The 20432-nt window shown below is 40.6% G+C and overlaps 1 protein-coding gene across 1 annotated transcript; it reads left to right on the forward strand.

Annotated features, from left to right (window-relative positions):
* Window positions 1-8471: 8471 nt before the first annotated feature.
* MRPL19 (mitochondrial ribosomal protein L19) lies at window positions 8472-19563 on the forward strand. Its single transcript, XM_065929221.1, has 6 exons — window positions 8472-8589; window positions 8780-8897; window positions 12085-12203; window positions 12415-12549; window positions 16474-16655; window positions 16749-19563. The coding sequence occupies exons 1-6, from the start codon at window positions 8487-8489 to the stop codon at window positions 16968-16970; spliced, it is 879 nt and encodes a 292-aa protein (XP_065785293.1). The 5' UTR covers window positions 8472-8486; the 3' UTR covers window positions 16971-19563.
* The last annotated feature ends 869 nt before the right edge of the window (window positions 19564-20432 follow it).

A 20432-nucleotide genomic window follows, 5' to 3' on the forward strand; every position in this document is an offset into this window, starting at 1 on the left:
GAAGGGTTCCTTTCTGATGCAATTGCTTATATTTTGTTCTTCATTCTCATGGTTTGCTTCTTTTCCTGAAGAAGAAAGGGGAGGGTTATTGTCTGGTATATTCTATTATTTTAATTTTTTATATTAATATTGAGGGTGTGCATTGTAACAAAACTTTCAGTAACAAAACTCTCAAAAAGTTAAAAATGGGAATTCCCTTGCAGCTCAGTGGTTAGGACTCCACACTTTCAAAAAAAGTTAAAGGTTTAACTCCTTCATGACTACTCACCCTTTGCCACATGTTACCAAATATTTCCTTTCCTTTATAAGGCAAGTAGTTCTTTTAGCTCTGCTTATTTTTATATATATATTGAGAATTCCTTGGTGGTTCAGTGGCTTGGACTCTGCATTTTCACTGTTGAGGGCCCAGATTAGATTCCTGGTGAGGGAGCTAAGATCTCCCCACTACTATTTTGCTTTTTCTTTCTTTTCTTTACTTTCTTTCTTTCTTTCTTTCTTTCTTTTTTTTTTTTTTTTGTGGAGAGATCTTAGTACCCTGACCAGCGATTGAATCTGGGCCCTCAGCAGTGAAAGTGCAGAATCAAGACACTGGACCACCGGGGAATTGCCAGTATTGCTTTACTTTTGAACCTACACTTTCTCACTGAATGTCCACATCTGTACATACGTTTGTAATCTATTTTGTAATGTCTTAAGATAGAACAAACCACAGTAAATTTAACCACTGATATATCATACTATACTTAACCATCAAGTTTCTTTCTACTCTTTGCTATAAGAAGCATTTCTGCAATGAACATTCTTGTGTGTGCATATGTATGAATTTTCCTTGGGATAGATAAGATGTGTATTTACTAAGTCCAATTGTCGCTGGGTGGGTGGGTGGGAGAAAAGGGTGAAATGGGTCAAAGATCTCAGACTTTAGTTTTCAAAGCTAGATGTTTTGGGGGCTTATCTCTCTGGTGCAGGTCTTAAAAGGTGGGGTGACCAATATAGGGTTCAAACCCTTCACACTTCAGGGAGAAGTTCCATGTTTTGAATTCCCGCTTAATTGTAAGTTATAAACTGGGGATGGGGTTTATAATCAGATTGTATGCCAGCCTCTCCTACTCACTTCGATGTGGTTTTCTTCTCATTTGCCAGTGTGTAGTTGTCACTTAACTAGGCTTTGGGTTTTTCCCAGAGGAAACTGTTCCACATGTAGTTATAGACTCAGTGTGTCTGTGGGAAGAGGTAAATTCAGGATCTTCCTATGTCACCATCAAACTGGAATCTTCAGATACATATACCTTTAAGTTTATTCTATAATTTCATAATTTTTATATTAATTTCTTTAACCATTAGGAACATACTTCTGAAATTGGTTAAGGATCTATCTCAATTTCCTTCTGTATGTATGGATACAATTTGTTGAATAGTTTACCTTTCTGAACTGATTTGAATAGCCACTTTTTTTTATATACAAAATTTCAATATATACAAAATTTCAAGGTCAGAAGAGGTATCTTGACCAGAGTTGTGTGTCTGGTCGAAATCAGCATTACCATGACACTTGGATCTTGCAAGTGAAAACAATCTCTGAGGATAACATGCAGAGTAAGAAGAAGAAAATCTGAAAGGCAAAGACAAAGAAGGACGAGGCATGGGGTAGAGATGCAGTGTCTGCTACATCTAAAACTCCTGGGGGGAACTGCATTCCTACCCTAGGATCCCCAACAAGGATACAGGTTCCCACTTTTAGATTTGGCTCAGATCAACCTTGATGGTTCCTGTGGCTCTATTTTGCCCTTGGTATTCTTGGGTTTCTGATCAGCATTAACTCCTTTCTATCACCATTTGTGGGAAGAGAGATTGGTTCTTACAATTAGACGGCACCACTGACATTTCATGCATGTAACCATTAGATGTTGGAACCATGTTGCACAAATGAACACCTATATTTCCCAAAATGTCAATAGCATCTCCTCTGAGAAACCCTGGAAGAGAGAGTAGTAAGGAAACTGTTGCAAATCTACTGAGGAAATAATGAAGAGCTCAGTCAGAGAAGTGACAAAGAATTCAGGGGGAGAACAGGTATAAGGAATATTTATGCAGTAAAATCAACAAGAGTTGGTCTTGGATGGATGACCAAGGTAAGCCAGATGGATATGTCAACCAGGATTCCCAAGGTTGTAGTTTGGGCAGTGGGATGGTTCAGTATTTTATCCATCAAGACAGAACTACAGGGCCAAGAGCAGATCTGGATAGGTAGAGAATGATTAAGTCAATTTGGAACATGTTGAATTTGAGATCCCTGTGAGAGACTGTATGGGAATAGCCGGCAATCCAGGAAACAGGTACAGAGAAAAATCCAACACAAGAGACTGAGAGGGAACAGCAGGTTTGGGAACCCCTCATGGCCTACATACCAATAAGTATTAGTAGCATTCCCTGGAGACTCAGATGGTAAAGAATCTGCCTGCAGTGCAAGAGACCTGGGTTTGATCCCTGGGTTAGGAATATCCTCTGGAGAAGGGAATGGCAACCTATTCCAGTACTCTTATCTGGAGAATTCTATGGACAGAGGAGCCTGGTGGGCTATAGTCTGTAGAGTGGCAAAGAATCAGACACAACTGAGCGACTAACACTTTCACTTTCACTTAAAAGTTTGGGCTTCCTTGGTGGCTCAGAAGGTAAAGAATCCACCTGCAATGTGGGAGACCTGGGTTTGATCCATGGGTTGGGAAGATCCCCTGGAGAAGGGCATGGCAACTCACTCCAGTATTCTTGCCTCGAGAATCCACATGGACAGAGGAGCCTGGCGGGCTACAGTCCATGAGGTGGGAAAGAGTCAGACACGAATAAGTGACTAAGCACAAACAGTGGGAAACGTCCCACTAACATATACAGACAACTTGTTACATGTTTCCGCAGTCGAGGCTGCCTGTGGCCTTAGTCTGGATGCTCTGCTGTGGATATCTGTCCTATTCCAAGCCTTTTTTGTGACTTGTTCTTCTTTGACAGTGTACTGAGGAAGAGGCAAGGGCTTAGAAGTGGACAGGCTCTGTGAGGAAACTCCCACCATATCCAAAGACAGAAGACATTCACTCTATCACTGGGAAACTTGAAGAATTGTCCTTCAGAATTTGAGAAATGGAGGCCCCTGGGTAACCCCACCTGAGAAAGTAATTGCAATCCCAAATCATGAGGTTGACAATGTGTAAGAGCTTTAGCTGTCACTAACAGGAGTATTTTTGTGAGTTTCAAAAATATTATAACCTGAACTTTAAATGTGATTCCAGTGGCTGACCATACACCTTTCTCAATTTTAGACAGATCTAGTCTGTAGAACTAAATTAACAATGAAGTTGCTGGGATATATAAGTAGAGGGTAGATTTTCCTTGTTTTGTTTTTTTCCACATTAGGAAATGTAAGTAAGTATTGGGGTTTCCCTAGTGACTCAGCAGTAAAGAATCCACCTGCAATGCAGGAGATGCAGGTCGATCCCTGGGTCAGGAAGATCCCCCTGGAGGAGGCGTGTCAACCCACTCCAGTATTCTTGCCCGGGGGATTCCACGGACAGAGGAGCCTGGCAGGCTACAGTCCACAGGTGACAAAGGGTCAGACACGTCTGAAGAGACTGCACACACACACACATACACACACACACACACACACACACACACACACAGAGTAAGTACTGTTTGAAGGGAATTTTCTGTGGCTCTTTTGAGCTTCTATGTGTCTTATTGGTTATGCCATTCAGACTGTTTCTCAAGACTGAGTTTACATGAGCAACCTCAAGGGATAAAAACATGTCTAACCAGGACAAAGCACAGGCTTGTTTACCGTTGCTATAAAAGCAAAGGCTTTACTAAGTTCAGTGTTCCTCAGCGTAAAGCACACCCATTGCACGGGCGCCACCCATCTGTGTTCATTGTGACTCCTGTGCGGAGTTTAGGGGCAAAGGAAACCCTTGCGAACATGCTGAAGCTCAACCTTCTTCTTGTCCATGAGTAATAAAGTCTGTTGTCTCAGGAGTCCCATGTCTTCTATCACTGTTGAGACACAAACAACGTATTCACTATAAGCAAGGGAAAATCAAATCACAGTTCCTTCAAGTATGTATCACCTCTGTGACAGCAAACTAATCGACATAATTATACAATTAGAAATAATTCTTTACTCCTGCGTGCTGCCTGCTAAGTCTCTCTAGTCATGTCCGACTCTTTGTGACCTCATGGACAGGCTCCTCTGTCCATGAGATTCTCCAGGCAAGAATACTGGAGAGTGAAGGAAAGTTACATGGCTCAAAATAGCCTGGAGTTAAAACTCCCCTCCAGGTCCTCCCCACCATTCTATGCAAAACAAAGAACTCTCTCACCCGAAGAAAAAAAATGGACATTAAGATTGATTACGTCCAGTTCCCAGCTGGTCCAGTCTCTGGCCAATCTCCAGAATTCCTTGCCCCAGCCATTTAAGAGATAACTACTCTGAACAACCTTGGAGAAGAACAGACCCCCTTAAGACAGTAGATTTCCACATATATTCTTATATATACTTACTCTTTTCCTGGGTTAGTGCAGCAGCTCACTAATCTGACTGCTGCCCCTTCTCGCCTCATTAAAGGTGATCTGTTCCTGTAAAGGGCCAGCCTCATTCTTTTTCCAAACCTCGCCTTCTTTAACTCCCTTACCCTACACAGAATACTGGAGTGAGTAACCATTTCCTTCTCCAGGAGATCTTTCTGACCCAGGGATCAAACCCAGGTCTCCTGCATTGCAGGCAGATTCTTAACCATCTGATATTAGGGAAGCCCTCCTAATATAAAGGCTGGGACTTCCCTGGTAGCTCAGACGGTAGTGTCTGCCTACAATGCAGGAGACCCGGGTTTGATCCCTGGGTCAGGAAGATCCCCTGGAGAAGGGAATAGCAACCCACTCCAGTACTCTTGCCTGGAAAATCCCACGCACCGAGGAGCCTGGTAGGCTACAGTTCATGGGGTCGCAAAGAGTCGGACAGGACTGAGCGACTTCACTTCAATATAAGGGTGGACTGATTATGTGGGAATACTTTCAGGAGCAGGAAGAGCTAGGTTTGGAGCAGGAAAAGCTCAGTTCCCCCTCCCCCCCCACCCTGGAAGAGCTTAGAAGGGGATCAACCAAAATGTCGGGAAAATCTTCTGGTTGGTTCTCCAGGTTTTACATTATGAAAGCCATACAGGTCGGGATTTTGGACCATGAAAGGACCATGGAAACCTGAAGATAGGGGATCTCACTCCACTTTTTCCATTCTGTGGCAATAAAGATCTAATTGCAGAATGGTATTATAATTTAGAGACCTGTTTTCAGACCATTTTTCTCCATTCCCCAACTTACAAAAAGGCCAGGCACTGCTACAGTAGAACTTAAGTTTCTCCTTTTTAACCCTTCGATTTTAAAGAACTACCAGTTCGTAGGGATACACTCCAGAAGTATTTCTTCTGGCTTGTAGAGGGATACTCCCATGTTGAGTAACCTGAAACCCAGAACAAGACAGCACTCCTAGAATTGAATCTAGTGTCCCAGATACATTTACCAGAAGGCTTTAACCTGAAGGGGTTCAGTTCGAACCTGATGGAGTTTCAAGAATCCTCTACTCTTCCATCGATTTCTAACCAGACATCTCTGGCCCCTGTGACACCCTGTGCAGGGTGCCCAACCCAGTACAGCCAGAGAAGGGCTTTCTAGTGTAGACAGGTTGCCAGGACTTTTCTTAGAAGGGATCCCTTGTCTATAGAGCTTATGTTCTATGATAGGTCTTCCCACACTGGGGTGTATTCCTCAAGACTGAGCATCTACAAAGTTTATAATTTGGGCTTCTGGGTAGCAACTGGTCCAATAGGCTATCTGTAACAGTGTGGAGGCTGCCAAGGCCTGGAGTGAAGGGGTCCAATAGATGCAAAGAGGAACCCTTGGAGAAATTAAGAGTTGGGTGCTATGGAAGATGGCACATGGTTCAAGGCTTGAGGGCTGGGAGGCAGAGAAATTCTCATAGTAGATTTCTGGACATAGAGTCAGGTGAGAGACTAGACAGCAGAAGAACCCAAAATCCTTGGCCCTGTCTTCCTGGCAGCTGAGATAGAATTGAGACTCGTCTGACAATTTTGTCCGGCACGGCACCAAGTGTGACGGTGGTGAGGATGCAGCTTAGGAATGATATCTAGGAAATCATTCTGGAGAAGGTTGCAGAGATAAGAAGTGAGAACGAGACCTTGTTGTGCAAGTGAGAGAGGGAGAGTGAGAGAGCAAGAGGAAGTGAGAGTCAGAGACCCCTTGATTCCTGCACAGTCAGAAATCACGTTTCTACCACGTCCCAGAGGACAGCATCAGCTGTGTCACCCCAGCAGTGCTTGAATCTGCACTGCCTGGAGAATTCCCCTGCCACCCCCTATGTTGGGGGGAGTCATAATGCTGTAAACGGACAGAGATTATGCCCTGCGGGTCTTGAAAGCAAAGGGGAGAGTGAGAGAAAGAAGGCAGGAGCAAAAGTCAGAGGCCTCAAGCCACAGCTGGGCAAGGCCAGCAATTTACCCTGACTTTCTGAATTCCCAGGTTTCAGCACCAGATATGATCTCGGGTGGCCTCAACTGCAGCGGCTTGGAGCGGGGCTTGGGTTCCCAGCCAGAGATTCACGCTTGGTTGTGGCAGTGAAAGCATCAGATCCTAGCCACTAGACCAGTGGTCAGAGACAAGGGCCCTGGCCCTTTAGCTTTGCATAAAAGGAAAGTAGTCAAGCAGGTAAACCATTAAGAGGAAAACAGTTCAGTACGTGTATATAGGCACAAGGGCAGATTTAGAGGGAGAGTCCCTCGGTTGTGCCCTCTGGCAGTCTTAATTACTTTTATGGGGTATTTCTTCTGGGTTTACTTTGGCTGACCATTTTGATTTGCCTGGTTCGTAGTTCATATTTGGTATGTCTCAGGATCCTCCCATGAGTATGCACGCATCTCTTAGCAAAGATGGATTTTACCAAAAATGCGTCTCAGTAGGGAACATCCCTTGACATAACACCCTTGGCGCCTCCAAGGAGCCTTTTCTGTGCGTGTGTGGTTGGAAGAGAGAATTCTCTACTGGCTGAGAATGAGAAATATGTGGTCCCGGCAGGGCCCAGCCTTCTCCCTTGCTGTTGCTGCTAAATCGCTTCAGTCGTGTCCAACTCTGTGCAACCCCATAGATGGCAGCCCACCAGGCTCCTCTGTCCCTGGGATTCTCCAGACAAGAAGAGTGGAGTGGGCTGCCATTTCCTTCTCCAATGCATACACGCATGCTAAGTCACTTCAGTCATGTCCAACTCTGTGCAACCCTATGGACAGCAGACCACCAGGCTCCTCTGTCCACGCGATTCTTTAGGCAAGAACACTGGAGCGGGTTGCCATTTCCTTCTCCCCTTCTCCCTTGATTGTCCTGCTATTCTTAGAGTTTCAGTCTAAGGGGAATGAATCTCTAATTGCTTTACCCTGAGGGGAACCACCTACCTCTTGCCTCAAGGTGCACCCAGTTTTCAGGGTAATATTATGACTACCTACAGTTATCCAGTGCAAACTCAAGTTTAGCTCCTTAGAGAAGTAATGCTCTCTGTAGTCTCAGACTCGAGCCACTCCTTCTGTCAAGAACTATTTTCTTTTCCTTTCAACAAAGAGTGAGGGCCAGCTAGATGCTGAGAGAAAATGGTGAGCAAAAGACAACCTCCACACCCTCAGGAGTCTGTAGTATAAGGCTGGAGTTAGAATCTAATCCAATAAATATACAAGTAATTAAAAATTAAATTAATAATTAAAATTGCAAATCATCAGAGTTGCTAATGGAAGGATGAGAGTCTATAATGAGAATTTTAACAAGCTGAAGTCTTGCCTGAGAAATTGAAGATAAATAGTGAGGATTCAAAGAGGAAGGAATGCTTTCCAGGCTGAGAGAACACCCCAGTGTACCGATATAACCTGGCACATTATGGAAACTAGAGAAATACAATTCAGTTCAGTTTAGTCGCTCAGTCGTGTCCGACTCTTTGCGACCCCATGGACTTCAGCACGCCAGGCCTCCCTGTTCATCACCAACTCCCGGAGTTTATTTCAACTCTTGTCCATTGAGTCGGTGATGCCATCCAACCATCTCATTCTCTGTCGCCCCCTTCTCCTTCCGCCTTCAATCTTTCTCAGCATCAGGATCTTTTCAAATTAGTCAGCTCTTCGCATCAGGTGGCCAAAGTATTGGAATTTCAGCTTCAACATCAGTCCTTCCAATGAATATTCAGGACTGATTTCCTTTAGCATGGACTGGTTGGATCGCCTTGCAGGGAAATAACAGTGCACTTTCCCTAAGACAGTCAGGCCTTTGTGGGGAGCGGGGCTCGGGTGGGTAGAGAAAGACGATTATTTTGTCCCGTAGAAGCTGCCATCTGGCCGTGGGCGGCCGCTTCCTTGTCGCACTGATCACTGGGAGATGTAGTCTCAACAGAGATCGCAAACATGGCGGCCTCTATCGCAAGGGGCTGCCAGGCTGCAAAGGGTCTGGGCCCGAACTTTCGATCCGCCAGGGCTCTACTCCCTGTGTCAACCTCTGTCGCCAGCCGTAAGTGCAGCGGAGCTTGCTAGCCGGGGGCAGAAGGAGCTTCGGGTCAGGCTAGGGGAGAGGCGAGTCTGGAAGTCACGGGCGACCTGGGAGGAGCCTCTCGTGGGACCGGGAGCTGGGGGAGAGTGCGAGGTTTCAGGGGCTCTGGGTTGTGAGAAGCAGTCTTGACCTCTGTGGTGTGCCTCTGCAGGGGTCCTGGCGGGGCCGGGCCGGCGGCAGATCACTGGACCTTCTGAGCCTGGCGTGTTCCAGCCACCGCCGAAACCAGTTATAGTGGACAAGCGCGGTCCCCAACGCCGGGAAAGCAGGTGAGGCCCGGCGACCTGGAAGCGATTCTTGCGTTTTTGGGTCTGTGCGTTCTCGAACCTATAGTTGCTTCCGAAGTCTGAAGCGGGTCTTATCCTAGGATCTGGAACTCACAGGATAAGAGCTTGTGTGCAGAATTCATGAATCTGGGAAGCAACCGAGCTCAGGTTTGTCTTCCTGGCTCTCCCAAACCAGCACTTTCTGCAGTCATACTAGATCAGAACTTCAAGTAGAGATTGCCCAGATTGGAAGCTCTTTGGCCTGTACCAAGAATTTTTCTGTGAAGTACGTCGTATTTCACCTGTTGATGTTAAGGAACGGATCTGACTTCCCTAGGTGGAAATGGATTGGACCAAACAGCCTGGTGTAATTTCCCAACTCATCGTATTTTAGTGTCCCTGCAAAAGCGACACAGTGGTAGAAATTTCCACTAATTTGTGCTTGAAATTTGCTCTTCAAAACAGTGTGCTTAAAATCCTGGTTAAGGGACTTCCCTGGTGGTCCAGTGGCTAAGACTGGGTGCTCCCAATGTAGAGGGCCTGGTTTGGATCCCTGGTGGGGGAACTAGATCCCACATGTGGCAACTAAAGGTCCACATGCTGCAAGATGGAAGATCCAGCCTGCAGTGATTAAGACCCAGCAGAGCCAAACAATTAATTAAAAATAATTATTTTCTAAAAACCTGGTTCACTTAAGTGTACAGTGGTAACTTTGAAGTACATGTAAATTTAGATGATCTAGGATTTGCAGAAAGTGTTTCTGTAAACTTGTATAACAGCCTTATTAAAAAGCAAATATTAGGGGGGGAAATTGGTGTGATTTAGGCTATATAAAGGGCTCCCCGAGTAGCTCAGATGGTAAAGCATCTGCCTGCAATGCAGGAGATCTGGGTTCAATCCCTGGGTTGGGAAGATCCCCTGGAGAAGGAAATGGCAACCCACTCCAGTATTCTTGCCTGGAGAATTCCATGGATAGAGGAGCATGGTGGGTTACAGTCCATGGGGTCACAGAGAGTCAGACAGGACTGAGCAACCAACACACACAGGCTATATGAGAGTTCTGTATTGTCGATTGGATTATCTCTGTATGTGTATTTGTGTTTAACATTTAAAATATCCTGTGATTCTAAGTTGAAATAAACTTGAATTTATGGAACCGAGAGACTCAGAAAATATTTCTCTGTACTTTTTTTTAAGGTGGAAAAGGAATATTTCTCTTAAATGGCAACACTTAATATAATTCAGTTAAATGGGAATAACTACTTTGATAAATAATTTGACAAAATTTAGTAAGTTTGAGGTTGTACCTTTCCATCCAGAGAGTATGCAAGTTAAGGAAAGTATATGAACTGAGAGACATGTAACATGTACAAGGAGATATGTACAAAAATGAACACAAAAGTAATGTTTGTAATAAAGATTTAGAAGTAGCCTAGATATCCTTCAGGAGGTGAATGGGCAAATACATTCACATAATGCACTGTTGTACAGCAGTGAAACATAAATGAACTAGAGTTAACATGGATGAACTTCACAAATACGATGTGTGAAAGCAACCTGCAGAAGAATTGACAAGTATTGTAGCGTTTTTATATTGCCCATACATTCATACATATGTAAAGTTTAAAAAATGTACAGGGGAAATTCTCTGCTTTTACAGAGCAATCAAATCTGGTTTTCCAAATAGTGGTACAAGCTGACATTATGTGTCTCCCGATGTGACAGAATAAGATCACATCATCATCTCAGTAATATTTTTACCAAAATGTTTAACCTCAGTCTAGGCATGTGGAAACAATAAATCCAGAATCCAGCAGTGGTCTATAATGTGATAGGCTTTGAATCTTCGAAGAAAAAAATCATTACAAATTACAGATAAGGGAAGAGTACTAGTTTAAGACAATAAAAACCAGAAATAATGTGTGAAGCTTGATTATAGTTTGAAATGGGCAACAGAATCTATAAAAGACCTTTTTCAGGACCAATTAGACACATTTAAATATGAACTATGTTAGATTATTGAATTAATGCTGAAGTTCTTAGTTGTCATAAAGGTATTGTGATAAATGTAAGAAAATTCTTAGTGGAAGCCTTCTAAAGTATTGAAGGATGAAATGCCTTGCTATTTGACATTTTCAAATGGTTCAGGAAAAAATTATATATAAAGCAAATCTGGCAAAATGTTGGTAGTTGGTGAAATTACATGAAGTATATATGAGTGTTCATTGTATTACTATTTCATCTGTTTGATATGTTTGAAGCATTTTAAAGTAGGACATTGAGGAAAAGGAAGAAATTCTTAGGAATAATCATCACCAAATTAATTATCCCATAGTAATTAGCTGTGGAGCTTCCCTGGTGGCTCAGTCGTAGAGAATCCACCTGCCAATGCAGGAGACGCAGTTTTGATCCCTGGGTCAGGAAGGTCCCCTGGAGAAGGAAATGGCAACCTGCTCCAGTATTCTTGCCTGGGAAATCCCATGGACAGAGGAGCCTGGTGGGCTACAGTCCATGGGGTCACTGAAGAATCAGACACAGCTTAGCAACTAACACAACAACAACAAAATTAACTGTGGTGGTAGGGAGGGGTACACTGGAGCTTCAACTATATTGATAATTTATTTCTTGAGATGGGTGACAGGGACAGGTATGCTCATTGTAATGTCATTTATACTCTTCTATAGATTAAATATTTTGTAATAAGTTTAAAATCAGTTTGAGAATAGGGAGATTATTTTTAAAGTTAGTTTGCAGTTGATTTATATGTTTATATCTTTTCCAATATAATTTATTGTAACATGTACAACTCAACATGAAGCCTATGGGTTACAGACTTTGGAATCTGACAGACATGCCTATATTTAATGATACATTTATAGCTAATGTAATAATAAATCTGTTATTTACTGTCTCCAAGCTTCATTTTCTTCATCTGTGAAAAGGAGATGATGACACCAAACTCATGTTTAATAAAACTTTTAACACAATGCTTAGTGAGTACTCAGGAATTATTAGCTGTTTTTATGAGAATTGACAACAATTATAGAAATAAGGTGGGCTTTTCTTATTTAGAGAAGAAAGAATAAAACATATCAGCATCCTAATCTTTCACTTTTTTTGGTAAAACAGTGGTTTGTTTTAATGGTGTTTAAGTTTGCTTTTAATTTATTTTACTTTATATTTTTCATAGGTTCTTGAGTCCTGAATTCATTCCACCAAGGGGAAGAACAAATCCTCTGAAATTTCAAATAGAAAGAAAAGATATGTTAGAAAGGAGAAAGATACTCCACATTCCAGAGTTCTACGTTGGTCAGTAAGAGCTGGATGCTTTTATCATTAGTGGTAGGAGGGTTAGTTTTCATGATACAGAGAAAATTGTTTTTCAAACAGGTTTTGCCCATATGAGGTACTTATTTCTAACATTATATTAATATATTTTGGAAGTTTTGGAGTTATGTGGAAATACTGTTGTTTGACTCTGCAATTCATGTAAAAGTTCGCTTCTCCTTTGAATTTGTAGGAAGCATTCTTCGTGTTACTACTGCTGACCCGTATGCCAATGGAAAAACCAGCCAGTTTCTGGGGATTTGCATCCAGAGATCGGGAACAGGACTTGGAGCTACTTTTATCCTTAGGAATACTATTGAAGGACAAGGTAGGATTCATTTCATTGTTTTCATTTTCTGGAAAATGTTATCTCAGGAGTCTTTTCTGTTTTCTTCATCATGGAATAAGACATCTGGAACCTGAAAGTGAAATAGAACTCTGAGGGATGATATGGAGCCTGTGGCCTAGAAACGTATGAGAACTGAGGTTGTTTCCAAAGGCTTCTTTTGTTACAGAGACAACAACCGTTAGAAGTGGACTTTCCAAATCACAGCAGCATCAAAAGATGAGACAAGTGACTATGAAACAGTGCAGGGACATTTATTTTTGAACCAAATAACCCTTGAAAACATTAAGGTAAACATAATGATGTCCTTATAAGTTGCTTTCTCCTGAAATGAATGGCCCCCATTTTGCTTTATATTACACCAGTCACCACAGTTAATAAGAACTGGAGGAATTTTTTAAAAGGCAAAATTATTTTTTCTATGCCAATAAGATAGGGGAATATATGGTAAAATTGTAGAAAAATTATGGATTATGGATCAAAATGGCAGGAACATGGATGGACTTGGAGAGTATTGAAAGTGTGAAAGTGTTGATCCCTCAGTCTTGTCTGACTCTTTGCAACTCTATGAACTGTAGTCCATTAGGCTCCTCTGTCCATGGGATTCTCCAGGCAAGAATACAGGAGTGGGTTGCTGTGCCCCAATCCAAGGGATCTTCCCGACCCAGAGATCAAACCTGGATCTCTTGCATTGCAGGCAGATTATTTACCACTGAGCCATGTAGGAAGCCCTCCTGGACCACCAGGGAAGTCACAAGTGCTGAGTTTGAAGTCAGCTATTTCACTCTCCTCTTTCATTCTCAAGAGGCTCTTTAGTTCCTCTTCGCTTTCTGCCATGAGGATGGTGTCATTTGCATATCCGAAGCTGTTGCTATTTCTTCCAGCAGTCTTGACTCCAGCTTGTGTTTCATCCAGCCTGGCATTTCACATGATGTACTCTGCATATAAGTTAAATAAGCAGGATAACAATATACAGCCTTGACATACTCCTTTCCCAATTTGGAACCAGTTCATTGTTCCATGTCTGGTTCTGTTGCTTCTTAACCTGCATACAGGTTTCTTATGAGGCAGGTAAGGTGGTCTGGTATTCCCATCTCTTTAAGAATTTTCCACAGTTTATTGTGATCTACACAATCAAAAGCTTTAGCATAGTCAGTGAAGCACATGTTTTTTTGGAGTTCTCTTGCTTTTTTCTGTGATCCAGTGGATGTTGGCAATTTGGTCTCCATTTCCTCTGCCTTTTCTAAATCCAGCTTGTACATCTGGAGGTTCTCGCTTCAGGTACTGTTGAAGCCTAGCTTGAAGGATTTTGAGCATTACCTTGCTAGCATGCGAAATGAGCACAGTTGTACAGTAGTTTGAACATCCTTTGGCACTGCCTTTCTTTGGAAATGGAATGAAAATTGACCTTTTCCAGTCCTATGTCCATTGCTGAGTTTTCCAAATTTGCTGGCATATTGAATGCAGCACTTTAACAGCATCATCTCTTAAGATTTGCAATAGCTTAGCTGGGATTCCATCACCTCCACTAGCTTTGTTCATCATATTGCTTCCTAAGGCCCACTTGGCTTCACACTCCAGGATGTCAGGCTCGAGGTGAGTGACCACACCATCATGGTTATCTGGGTCATGAAGATCTTTTTGTACAGTTATTCTGTGTATTCTTGCCACCTCTTCTTAATCTCTTCTGCTTCTGTTATGGTCCTTGCCATTTCCGTCCTTTATTGTGCCCATTTTTGTATGAAATGTTTCCCCAGTACCTCCAATTTTCTTGAAAAAATTTCTAGTTATTCCCATCCTATTGTTTTCATCTATTTCTTTGCATTGTTCACTTAAGAAGGCTTTCTTATCTCTCCTTGCTATTCTGTGGAACTCTGGATTGAGTTCCCTTTCTGTTTTGCCTTTTGCTTCTCTTCTTTTCTCAGCTATTTGTAAGGCTTGCTCAGACAACCATTTTGTCTTTTTTATTTGTTTTTCTTTGGGATAGTTTTAGTCACTACCTCCATCCATAGTTCTTCAGGCACTCTGTCCATCAGATCTACCTCCCTGGGTTGTGGTCAGTTAATTCTCATGTTGTATGTGAAGTACTTGACACAGAATTCTCACAAGTATTAGCTCTGTCTTGCCTTTAACATTTTCTACCATTAACATTTTGACTGTGACCTGTCTGTACCTTCCACACTGATACTTCCTACTTTGATTCTTTCTAGTCCCTTGGCTTTAAATACCATTCATGTGGTATTTATTCCCAGATTTATGTTGATGACTGGCCCCTTCCTTATTCCAGATACTCTAATACAGTTACCTGTTTGACATCTCCATTTGGGTATCTTGTTAAAGCAAGTTCAAAACAGAACTCCATTTCCTTCATAATGTGTTCTTTTCACAGGTTTGTTTTTTGTTTTTTCTTTTCTCTTTCCATAAGTTGTATTATTCCATACCCATTTACTTAAACCCAAAACTTAGGAGCTATTTTTAGTTATTCATTTTCACACATCCAGGCAGCAAGTTTTCATGGCTTAATCTCCAGAAATTTTATCCCAGCTTTGTCTGTGTCTCCACCTCCATTGCTACCACTCTTGTCCTTGCCTCCATCATCTCCTGCCTGCAGCTGTGCAGTATCCTTGGCTTACCTTCTTGATCCACCAACTTACTATACTTTAACCAAATGGACCTTTTTCTGGTTTTTCCAACATGGTAGGTTTGTTAAGACCCCAGAGCCTTTGTATTGCTGTTCTTTCTGCCTGGAGCATTCTTGGCCCTTTGTAGTATCAGTTGAAATTCTGTCTTTTCAAAGAAGCTTTTCCTGATGATACTGTTTAAAGTTGCCCCTGGGAATTCCCTGGCGGTCCAGTGGTTAGCACTTGATGTTTTCCTGTCAATCCCTGGTTGGGGAACTAAGATCCCACAAGCTGCATGGTTCAGGATAAATAAAGTTGCCCCTTTCTCAGTCACAATGTAATCATCTTGTATTGTCTTCACTATATAAAATTACCTTGCTGGTTTTTTTATTTATTGTTTGCCATCTCTTTATTGTTGTCACCTGCCAACTCAATGGACATGGGTTTGGGTAGACTCTAGCAGGGTGATGGATAGGGAGGCCTGGTATGCTACAGTTCATGGGGTTGCAAAGAATCGGACATGACTGAGTGACTGGACTGAACTAGAATATAAGCTTTATGAGAAGAGAAGGGTTTTATCTATTTTGATTTTGCTATAGGCACAGATCCTAAATCAGTGCCTATAACAGAATAGATGTAGAGTGAAACTTGATTAAATCCTGGTATTAATACTAGATGTTAATGTTGATCATATGTTTTACTACCTATATTTCTCTTGGGTCAGAATACACGTCCCTTTAAATGTTCATGATACAGATTATATATATTAACCTTTTATATCAGCATCTTGGAAACACTCAAAGCTGTTCCTGCTATAGAGGGCACAGAGTATTTATAAACCTCGGCCATCTTACGAGGACTTCTGAATCAAAATTAGAACTTAAAAATTGTACTTAACTCTTTTGAATCATTAATTCTGTTGCTTAAAATGTAGAAGATCCAGTTTTATTAAAGTATTGGGAAATAAACAAGAATATGAGTGAAGAATTTATTCAGACTTCCAACTAATACTGTCAAAATCAAAGAGATAAATGGCTCATTATATTTATAGAAGACATTTTTCTTTAGACTTTTCATTCTAACTCAGGTTTTCTCATTTTTTTAATCTAATAGATTTATTTCTATTTCTTTCAATAATCTTCATTTTAAAGGTTACAAATTTATATCACATTTCCTACATGAAAAAACTCTGAGCTAATTCCTTCATGAAATAGTCTTTATTGTAGTATAAGGTATATGCAGGAATCTGAATTTAGATTGTTAAGAATATGTTTTCTCTTTTTAGGTGTTGAGATTTGCTTTGAACTTTATAATCCTCGCATCCAGGAGATCCAAGTTGTCAAATTAGAGAAACGGCTCGATGATAGTTTGCTATACTTGAGAGATGCCCTTCCTGAATACAGCACTTTTGATATGAACATGAAGCCAGTAGCACAAGAACTTAGCCAAGAAGTTCCTATTAATCAGGTATAAATTGTACATTTGGAACTGGAAGTGCAAGAATAATTTTTTTTTGGCAATTATCAGCCTAATTTGTTCCTTTTCTTATATCTTCCTTAGCTAAAAGTAAAAATGAAGCCAAAACCCTGGTCCAAACGCTGGGAACGTCCAAAATTTAATGTTAAAGGGATCAGATTCGACCTTTGTTTAACCGAAGAGCAAATGAAAGAAGCCCAGAAGTGGAGTCAACCATGGCTTGAGTTTGATATGATGAGGGAATATGACACATCAAAGATTGAAGCTGCAATATGGAATGAAATTGAAGCATCGAAAAATTCCTGATCTGAGAATGGGTTTGGTTACTAGCAGAGGATATACTGACCCTCAGAGGATTTATTTAGAAACCAATTTAATCTCATATATTAGGACATAGTCATTAAATCAGTTAAGTGTTATTTTATAAATTTTATTTAAAAAATCATCACACCCGTTTATTATTTTAAAAAGAAAAATGTTCATGCCAAGTAGTCTGATGTCCATTCTTTTAATGGAGGCAAAGCTATAATAGCATCAAACTGTTACTGGAATGCTCTTCATTGAGCTTGGGATCTGAACAAGGAAGTCGGTAGGATGATTTTTTGAATTTGTGAAATAAATTATAAATACAAAAAAGGGTATGATTGAAAGAGTAATAATAAAATGATCATTCATATACCCACTACCAGATTAAGAAGTAAAACATTTGTAATATTGAAGAAGGTTAGGAAATAGAGCATTTAGCAGAATCTAAGAAGACTCTTGTGTGTCTGTAATTGCATCTGTCCTCTCTCCCACATACATGTGGATTATCCCAACTTTGTGTTAATCATTCCCTTGCATTTCTTTTAGTTTATTACATAACATACATTCTTAAACAGTACATTTACTTTTGAAAAATCTGTTTGCAGGTGTAAAAGGACAAGATTGCCTTTTTTTGTCGTGCTGGGTGTCAGAGCATGAGAGGGCTTCTCTGCTTGCGGCACACAGACTTTCTCGTTGCTGTGCATGGGCTCTAGTTGTGGTGCGAGGGCTTAGCTGCTCTTTGGCATGTGGGATCTTGGTTCCCCAACCAGGGATTGAACCCTGGTTTGATCCAGTGTCCCCTGCATTGGAAGGTGGATTCTTAACCAGTGGATCACTAGGGAAGTCCCAACATTGTCATTATTACATGAAGGCTTCAGGGAGAGCATAATGAAGTTCTTTGGATCATAGTTGCTTCAGCTTCCATGAGAGTTTACAAAAAGATACTCCACATGAGTATCTTGCTTTGGTCAGTCTCCAAAGTAAAGGCTTCCAATCTCCTTCCTGGAGGCTAAGGATCTTTCTATCTTTACCCATATTGAAGAAAAAGAATGAGATTTTCTGGCATCCTGTATTTTTATGGCCATCCTGTCCATCCCCTCCCCCACACACAAGTGCCTGCAGTCCAGAAAACTGTTCTGGCTTCTCTAGAGAAACCTCCTAACTTCATCTGATGTGGAGGAGGGCCAGACAAGCAATTGTGGGGAGTTGGGAAAAGGATATCCTATTTGAAACTTCCAAATAGTTTCATCAGGTTTCATGAGTTTAGCCACTGTCCTTGACCCCCTAGTTGCTGGTCTGCTGACTAACAATTGAGGTTAACTGGGTTGGTTCTCATCTTTCTCCACTGCTGGCTTGATTTGCCTTTCTTAAGTCTGCCAGTCCATTCATGTTTTTTCAGCTTTTAAAATTGTGTTCTGCTTGTTTCTTGTCCTGTTCTTCTTGTGGTTTTATATCTCATCCATATGTTTCTCAACATTTTGTACTATTTGCGTCTTGTCCTGTTTTCTCCTTCCTTGTGGGTTTTCTTTTCCCTGTGGTATATTTTAGTGGTTATTTGAATAATTCATTTGACAAATTAACCTATTTAGCCACTTTCCCCAGTAATAGATTTCTTTTGAAGAAAATTTCAGATATTAGTCCTTGGGGTTCTCAACATTCAGTGCTATCTTGCTCTTTCACTAAAAGTTACACTGCCACCTATTTTCAGAAAGCAACATATATACCATCATTCACTTATTTAGATTACTTGCTGAGATAGCCTCTCAAAGTAAAATTTTAACAGTCTATGTCCTACATTTTCTTCTCTTGTCAGAAGAGAACCATTAAAGCTTGTTCATTTTTTACCTTGATAAAACACACTTCAACGTTGGTAGAAGGGCAGATGAATGGTATATTTTGAGATCTAAAGCTGTGCAAATGTATGATTGGCTCATAAGTACATATGCTTATAACAACATAGCCAGTCATGTTTTTTACTCTATAAAATTCTCTAAAATTCTTTTGAATTTTCCCCCAGAAAAAGCAGATCTTAGTAAATATTTATTGTAATATATATGCATATTTTACCATAATAAAATTGATATTAAAAATGATTATAACAAAATTTATCATTTTAACCATTTTTAAATATGCAATTTTAGTGGCATTAATTACTTTCATATTGTGCTGCCATCACCATTATCTTCAAAACTTTTTCATCACTCTAGAAAGGAACTGTGACTAGTAACTCCCAATTCCTCTCTCTGTGTCAGCTCCTGGTAAGTTCTAATCTACTCACTTTATGAATTTACCTATTCTGATTCTTGTAAGTAGAATCATACAGTATTTGTTCTTTTTTAATATTTTTAAAACATATATTTCAGGTATATACATATCTTGGAGTATAATTGCTGGATCATATTTGAAATTTCCCTTATACTTTCTTTGATCTATTGGTTGTTAAAGTGTTCATTGCCACATTTAATATGCCACAAGTGAAGTTTCCACTTCTTTTGTTACTGATTTCTAGCCTCATTCTGTTGTGGTCAGAGAAGATACTTAGTGTGATTTCAGTCTTTTTTAAAAATAGAATAAACAGTCACATTTTACAAAATTATTTATTTATTTATTTAACTTTTGACTATGATGGATCTTTGTTGCTACACAAGCTTTTTCTGTTGTTGCAGTGTGCAGGCTTCTCATTGTGGTGTCTTATCATCGTTGTAAAGCACAGGCTCTAAGGAGCATGTGCCTCCTGAGCTCTAGAGCACAGGTTCAATAGTGGTGCATGGGTACAGTTGCTCTGTAGCATGTGGGATCTTCCCAGATCAGGGACTGAACCCGAGTCTCCTAAATTGGCAGGCAGATTCTTCACCACTAAGCCACCATGGAGGCCCTGCATGCAGTCTTTGAAAATGTAGTAAAAATTGTTCTATGGTCTAATATATGGTCTGGACAACATGCCTTGAGCACTTGAGAAACATATTTTACTGTTGTTGGGTTGAGAGTTTTATATGTCTATTAGGTCTAGTTTGTTTATAGTGTTGTTGAAGTCTTCTGTTTCCTCACTGATCTTCTGTCTAAAGGTTTTATCCATTTTTTGAGAGTGGAATATTGAAGTTTCTAACAATTCTTACAGAGCTATCTACTCTTTGATTCTGTCAATGTTTGCTTCATATATTTGGGGGCATCTGTCATTTTGTGCATAAATTTTATCTTCTTGATGAATTTTTATCAATATGTAATATGCATTTTGGTTTCTTAAAACAATTTTTGGCTTACAGTCTTATTCTGCTTAATATACCCACATCAATTCTCCTTTGCTTACTATTTACATAGGATATCTTTTTCTGTCCTTTCACTTTCAACATATCTGTGTCTTTGGAGCTAAAGTGAGTCTCTCAGCATATAGCTTATAGTTCTTAGCCTATAGCTGGATCATTTGATTTTACCCATTTTATCCGTTTTATCCATTCTGTTTGG

This window comes from Muntiacus reevesi, chromosome 3 (genome assembly GCF_963930625.1).
Source record: "Muntiacus reevesi chromosome 3, mMunRee1.1, whole genome shotgun sequence".
NCBI lineage: Eukaryota > Metazoa > Chordata > Mammalia > Artiodactyla > Cervidae > Muntiacus > Muntiacus reevesi.